General features: G+C 39.7%; 1 protein-coding gene across 1 annotated transcript; it reads left to right on the top strand.

Annotated features, from left to right (window-relative positions):
- The first annotated feature begins 3,441 nt into the window (after positions 1-3,441).
- LOC132786668 (uncharacterized) lies at positions 3,442-4,927 on the top strand. Its single transcript, XM_060793261.1, has one exon. It carries the CDS (start codon positions 3,563-3,565, stop codon positions 4,901-4,903), a length of 1,341 nt encoding a protein of 446 aa, XP_060649244.1. The 5' UTR covers positions 3,442-3,562; the 3' UTR covers positions 4,904-4,927.
- The last annotated feature ends 2,853 nt before the right edge of the window (positions 4,928-7,780 follow it).

Below are 7,780 nucleotides of genomic sequence, written 5' to 3'. Positions count from 1 at the left end.
ACTTCGAGAAGGCAACACCAAATGCACTTTTCGTACATTTCTGGAGCAATATAATCGCTGGCAGCCTTTAAAATTAAGCAGCAGTAGTGGCAACAGCAATCGTAGTCTTAGTGCCCCTCATCCAGTAATTGTGCTGCAAGTGGTGCTGGGCGCTCGTGTATTGCTCTTGCTGTTGCTGTTGCAGCGTTGTTTGTTGCCTCTTGTGGCTGCTACCGCGCAGCAGCAAAATGAACAAACACAGCTTTGCACAGAAGCCAAAACGTGTCGTCCTTTCGAGCCACTCGAGAGGCTCGAGAGTCAAAAGAGTTGCAGTTTGCAACTTGCCGTCTGTCTCTCAACCGCAGACTCATCTCGTTGTCATGGACAGCGTCTTCAGTACGTGGCAACAGCAACACCAACAACAACGTTTTTAATTAAACAATGTAAGCAAAAAAGTTGCCTCCATTCGCCCATTTATACACAATAAGAAATTGAGCTAGACATTGTTGTGAATTCATTTAAAAATAAATTCTAAATTTCAAATCAATTTTGTTATTTTACTAGTTGAAATAAACACACTTATTAAATACAACTTAAACTAATAGTTTTATTCCTTAAATATATATTTTCTTTTTTTATATTTGTACTTTTATTTAATAGCAGTGTAATGCTGCCAAGTGGCATCTTGGCCTGTGGCAGCTTACCTTTCGCTCTGAGGGGCTAACCACAGTAGTCAAGTTCAACTTGGAGCCTTCTTTTGTGAGTTATGAGTTGCGCAATCACGACTTCTTGTCTTGCCACAGGAGCAGTCGCTGCTACTGCTGCTGCTGCAACAGTTGCAGTTGCAACAGTTCGCACTTGGGCTGATTAAGTTTTAGAACAAATGAATTAAAAACGTGCGCTTCATTTCGCTGTCTTTGCCTTCTCCGCTTGCTTGCTCATCATGTCTGGAGGTGTGAAATCATTTGGCCAGCGAGTGTGAGCCGCACTTTACCTGCCAACGTGGCCATAAAGCCAGAGCAGTAGCAGCAGCTGCTGCTGCTCAGGATCAAACATGGCCAGAGCCAATATACGAAGCTGCCTTTTATGATTATTGGGATTTTGGGAAAAAAAACGACAGCTGCTTGGAAAGTTCTCAAATTCATCTGAGCTGAGATTCAAAAATTGAAAGAAAGAAAAAAAATCGAAAACTCTTGGAAAGCTTGCTCATTTGTATGTCATGGCAACGATCTCTGTTTAAAGATAAAATATTGTAATTCATTTAAATGAACAAATCACAAACGTTCGCCGGGCAATTCGTTAAAAGAAAGACGGAAAAAAAATATTGTCCACTTGAGAGACTCGAGACACAAACTCACAGCCCAAGACAAAGCTAAGTCTTCGAAGGCAGATTGTTGTGATGTGATTACGTCAAAATTATTAAAACAGTCTCAAGCGAGAGAGCTCAAGTTGCCCCTGCGCCCCGCTCTCTCTCACTTGCAGAAGAAAATAAAATACCCGTACATATCGTAATATCGTACGTCATGTTTCACAATTCGTCTGCCGCATTTGATCGACACTGATCTGAGATAAGACAGTCAAATAACCAAATCAACCCAAGACCCAAAAAGAAATACAGAAAAATACACAACTCAAATTATGGTATCGGAATCGTGCAAGATTGAGCCGAGTTTAGACGGAAAGACAAGTGCATTTGCATCGTGTGAAACAGCTTTCCAGCGCCCCATTGAAAGCCAGAATACTTTTAGCTCTTTACTCAATGAAATTTGTTGAAAATTATGAACAACGAACAAATAATAATATTTTACACCATAGCTCCGGACATTAGACAATCGTTGGCTTCCCTGGGTTCAGAGTTTATGGGGGGGGATGGAGAGGAAGGCATTGGCATTGTCTAGTCTCAGTTTTATGCTTTGACAGGCGATACACACAAGTTGACAACAATGCCATTAGCTGCAACAAAGAGACCACTGCGACAATTGACAAGCAGCAGGTTGGGGTTCAAATTTAACCCGCTGCAAGCAAAGCATAAACTACTCAATTAAGAAATACCCTGCAACTGATCTTTAAGGGGGATACTAAAGGTGACAGTTGGTAAAACTTGAAAGAAAGAAATAGATAAAACACAAATTAAGTGCAGAGAAAGAATATCAAAAGGAACACTAGAGGTTGCTTATGTAAAACTCAAAAGAAATTCAAGTTAAAGAATTTGTACAGTAAGAATATCTCTTTTAAATCTTAAGAAGTACTTTAAGTTAATTTAAAAAAGTAGAAGAACTTTACTACTAAGTTTGGTAGCTACAAATTCTAACAAATCGTACAAGCTGCAAATAAATTGCAGAGAAAGAATAGCAAGAAGGATACTAAAGGCTAGTGAAACTCAAAAGAAAGAAATAAAAGTCAAAGATATTGCAAAGGAAGAATAGCTCTTTGCTCTAAATTGTTAAGATGTACTTTAAGTTTAAATTAACGTTATTATTACAAAAAAGTAGAATAACTTTGCTATTGAGTTTGGCAACTACAAATCCTTTATCGTTCAAACTCTTTCAAATACAAAATTTCCAGGGTATCAGCAACACATCTACTTTAACCGAAATGTTCGCTTATCAATGGCTATTGTGTGACAGTTGCTGGTGTGAACCTGCAGGCATCGCCATTCTCATTCTCATTCTGATGCTCAGCAGTCTTTCTCAATCTCATACACAATGTCATTTGGCTGGCTCTAATCGTTCGCTAAGCTGTTTCGAAAAAGAAGCAGCAGCAGTAGAACACAACTTTTGATTATTAGATCGCGCAACAAAAGCACACAAAAGAGTTGAGAGAGAGAGAGAGAGACGCTTCTTCCGTTGCTGTTGCTGTTGTTGTTGCTGTAGTGGCTGCTATCTGCAGTTTCCTAGGAAAGCGACAAACAAACAAGCCAAAAACTAAAATCTTGACCACGTTTGCGAACGCATCCGGCGAGGCTGAAACTTACACGTCTGCAGTCGTGTAATATGCAAACTAGACGGCGATAACTGTACAGATAAGCGTACAGCAAACCACACACACAAAAACGTACGTGTACAAATTGCAGACACTGGTAGTAAATGCAATTTATGTTGCAGGCACGATCCAGGAGCAAGATCTCTCTCTAAGGCGCGGGTGGTAACATGAGCAGGGGAGAGACAGGTAATCACTTTACTACCTGTGATTCCAGTGTCAACACTTTCGCGGTAAAAACTTTTCGCGACGCCAGCTGTCATCAGGGATTAGCGGGTAAACGTTAGATAATCCCTTTTTTCGGGGCAGTTCGCAAAGGACGAAATATTCTCGCTAATCCCTTACCTGTGGAGCTATCCTTACTACCTGTTGCAATATATAAACTGCAACTTCTGAGCTAAGTCATCACAGTCATCCGACAATCATCAACCGAGCAACATCTCAACTCAGAGCAACTGTTCTTCAACCGTTCAAACAACTGAATCAAGATCAAAGTTCAAACAATAATTTATACAAATTTGTGAAATACCAAAAGTGTTCTAGTGAAATCTAAAACAAGTTACTTTATCAAACACCAAATAAACAAACACCAACTCATATCAACATGCTGCAAAACACCAAGTTCTACAAGCACGCTTTGGATGCCCAGAAGAGGCAATTGCCCGATCCATTGCCACCAAACTACATTGACAACCTGCACGAGATCTTCTTCGAGCAGATCTTTGAGCGCATCGATTATCTCAGCGATCAGGTGAGAATGGCACGTGCCTATCCTCAGTTCCTGCCTCAGATCCTGAAGATGTGGCAAAAGCGTTGGCATTACTGCATTGTTGGCCCAAATACCGCATTCTTGGGCCTGCTCGACATCGAGGATTATGTCTTCTTCATGGAACAAATGTCGCCCTACTTCACCGAGCTGCATGTGCATGAGGATGGCGTTGGCGCCTTTGCCGAGTTCTACGATTACATCACACATTTGTGCGACATCAGCATCATGCGCTTTCCCAGCGTTGAGAGTTGTGTCCTCGCTGGCAATCCGACCACCATGTGCGATGAGGACGTTCGTGATCTGACTGCAATGCTGCCCAATCTGAAGCGTCTCACCAGCTGCATGAATCTCTCTGGTGCCCATATGCGTGGCTTTAGGAAGCTGGAACAATTGGCATTCAAGTCGATGTACCATTCAGTTCCTTTGGACAGCCGCTGGATGCAGGAGATCTGCCTGAGCATGACAAACTTACGCGTCTTGGACATCACAGATTCCTTTGACAGTCATGTGCGCTTACACGACATCAAGCTGCCCAATCTGGAGGTGCTCAAGATCAATCTGAGCACAGTGGAGAATATGGTGCCACAGATACTGCAGCTGCCCAAGCTACGCAAATTGGCCGTGCGATTCGATGACTCCCGCCAACTGAATGCCGACCAGGAGACCATCTTCCAGCAGATCATAGTGGCGAAGAGTGAATGCATCACAAGGATTGCGCTGAACAATGAGGTCATCCAATTGCCTGCCCGCTGGCAAAACAGTCTGCTACTGGAGCTGCCCAAGCTGCGTGCTCTGGTCTGTGAGAATTGGAATCACGATGTGTTCTTCCTGGATCGCAAGCACATTCCCTGCCATCAGATGCAGGTGCTCAGCTTCAGTGGCTGGGAGATTGTGCGCGAAAATCAAATGATGGAATTGGTTGCCGAGTGCCCGCAGCTGACACAACTCGCTCTCAATGCCTATCACAGCAACACCGACAAGCTGCAGAAGCTGGTGAACATTCGTGCCTACGAGCGCAACCCGAAGCCGTTGCAAGTGTTCAGCGATATGATGTGGAGCCATCTGCATCCCAACGAGTTCCAGTACTGGCATCGCGACAACAAATACGTGCAGGTGACCTGCGATGGCAGCGACTACGAGTACCAGGAGGATGGATTCGAGTTTGACTTTGTCTAAAGGCCTCAAACTCACTTTAATTGTACATATAACCCTTGGCATATTGTCTTGTAAATATTTGATAATAAAAAAAAACCAAAAACAAAAATGAAACACAACAGCTCTTTTTCTTTCTACATCTCTTCCTTGCGAAAGTCTTTTGGTGTTCGCTTATTTATACTCATTGCAGCGCTTTAGGGCCCCATCGTCTGGCAAATGGAAAAATCAACACATTTTATGGCCAGTCCAAGAGATTTAACTGTGCTTTGGGCCCAGACAACAACCACAGACAACTGGTTGCCAGCTCTATTGGCATTGGCACACGGTAACAACAACAGCAACAAAAACAACAACAACGGCAGCAAATGCATGACCTCCACTCACTTGGCCAGTTCATTTTGCAAAACATAAATTATTTGATTTGATTGAGTCGGAAAATGAGTTCGCAAAGTGCCCAAAGCGTTTGAGACTCTCGCAACCAACAAGACTCGCCGCTTGAGTGGCCACCACATCCACCACTTGGCCACATACTCACTACTCCAGGGTTGGGCCTGGCTCAATCTTGTGTTTTCACATATGTGGGAATATAGGCATAGAAAATGCAACATTGTTATGGCAGTTACTCAACACCAATTGGCAACAGCAATTGATAACAATATCTAACAAATTATTGAAGTAAAAACAACATTAATAAGAAAAATTGTATTAAATCAATATTATGATTTCAAAGAAAAATTAAACAAATAAAAAATAACTTGAAATTAACCAACACATATTAAATTCATATTATTAATCTTTAAAGGAAAACATTTCACAATAAAATAACAACTAATAAATAGCAGACACATATAGTATTGTTGTTTTTAAATTTTATGAACTATAAATATAAAAACAAAACAAAATAATATGTAAATAGTGGAACGTACTCGACTTTGAGATACCCGCTACAGTGCAGTATTATTCTTAAAACATACAATATTAATATACCACAACATCAAAAATATATCAAATGTCGTATTTGGTATATTGCTATAGTGTTCCATTCAAAATATACCAAAGATTGATTAAAAAATACCAGATTGTCAGCCAAAGCAACTAAGACCCCTAGTAAGTAGGCGTTTTTTCCAATACAAAAGTATTTCTTTAATAACTTATACATTTTTTATCTGATCGTAACAAATATTTTAAGAAAATACTATAGTCATTATTGTCTTTACTCATCGCGTCTCTTACTTCAAAATTACATTTGTTATTCGATTCGAAGCAAACTTGATCTTTATATGACCAGAGGAAGGAAAATATTACAAAATAAAATGAAATTTGAGAGTTGTCATTCATATTTCAATTTAAATAATAATTTTATTATTTAAAAGAACATTTTTGAAAATAAAATACAAATTATACATTTTTAAAACTTATTAAAATGAATATTATTACAATTATTCAAAAGTAAGTATTTCAAAATACAATAAAATTACGTTTTAGTTTCGTTTAGACTATTTAATTGTACACGTAATTTATTTATTCCTTCGCTCAGCTTTCATTCCTCTAACCAGCTGACATATGATCCAATTGAGCAATTATTTGAAAGCAAAATGATCTACATAATTTATATTTGGGAGGCTGAAAACGAGAACTCCTTTTGCTTTCGTTTTCCATTACGTGACAGCGTGTAAGTTATTGGCCGCACTGCCAAGTCAACACACAAAGTGAGCACTGGACTAATTTGTGGTTCCATACGGTTCCCCTCCCCCTCGGCCACCTCCTCCTCCTCCCTACCAGAGAGATTAAAATGCAAACGAAGCTGCAGCAGCAGCAACCGCAACAGTAGACGGAATGTGAGACGGTCAAGTTGGCGACTGGGCGACGACAGTTTGAAGTGGACAAAATTTAGAAATAATGGACTATTAATTTATGGCCCATTGAAAGACCGTTGCCATTTCAGAGAGAGACCTTTTGGCCATATCGATAAATGTTAGCCGCATATTTATGGCTTTTTCATTAATTGACTAATTGCAGTATTGAGAGAATTGTGGAAGGGGGAGGCGAAAAACTATACCACTTAAAGCCCAAAACTAATGCGGCCAATTAACTGTGCTCTCTCTTCAGCGCTCGCACGCCTAATTTCTCTATTAATTTAAGTTAACATTAACACGCACACTAAAGGGTCACTCTCTGCGCAATTCGTCATGGGCTCCAAAATGTGTAACGAATTTTGTGTTGTGTTCGAAATTGGAACAAGTTTCCAGGTTCAATTCGTTCAGAGCCATAACTATGTGGATTTGCGTGCGTTTCTTGTCAGCTTTAATACGCAACGAAACGCAACCAAAATGAAATCAAAATCAAATGAAATAAAATGAATTCATTTTAGCATAATTAAATTAAACATAGACAGACGGTTTAAAGCTTTGCCTTAAGTGGTGCACGGTGTCCGATAAAGACAATCGCTCAGGCACATAAATACAGCGATAAGACGTCTGCGGCACGTTTGATATTATACGCATTTTCTTCCACTTGGTAATACTTCTTTCTTGTATGGAATAAAAAAGCTGCCGTTTTTAAAGACATGTGAAAAGTTGATTCACAGTCACTTGGATCAATCTCTCTTAAGATGCAATAAAAACCTCAATTGATTGGTGAAGTAAACAGGAACTGAAATTCTAGATAATAGTTGACGCTATTATGAATACATTTCAGTTGTCAAATGCTGGGAAAAACTTATATAAAATCAAAAAGAAATAGTAACTACAGAATTTCAATAACAGTTGGCGATATTTAGAATCAATTTCAGTTCATAAATGCTGGGAAAAACTTATATAAAATCGAAAAGGAATAGTAACTATAGGATTTTAATAAAAGCTTACACTATTTAGAATCAATTTCATTCCCAAATGCTGG

This window comes from Drosophila nasuta, chromosome 2R (assembly GCF_023558535.2).
Source record: "Drosophila nasuta strain 15112-1781.00 chromosome 2R, ASM2355853v1, whole genome shotgun sequence".
In the NCBI taxonomy this organism is placed as follows: Eukaryota; Metazoa; Arthropoda; class Insecta; order Diptera; family Drosophilidae; genus Drosophila; species Drosophila nasuta.
Note: the sequence above shows the minus strand (reverse complement) of the source record. Positions and strands in the feature narration are given on the sequence as shown.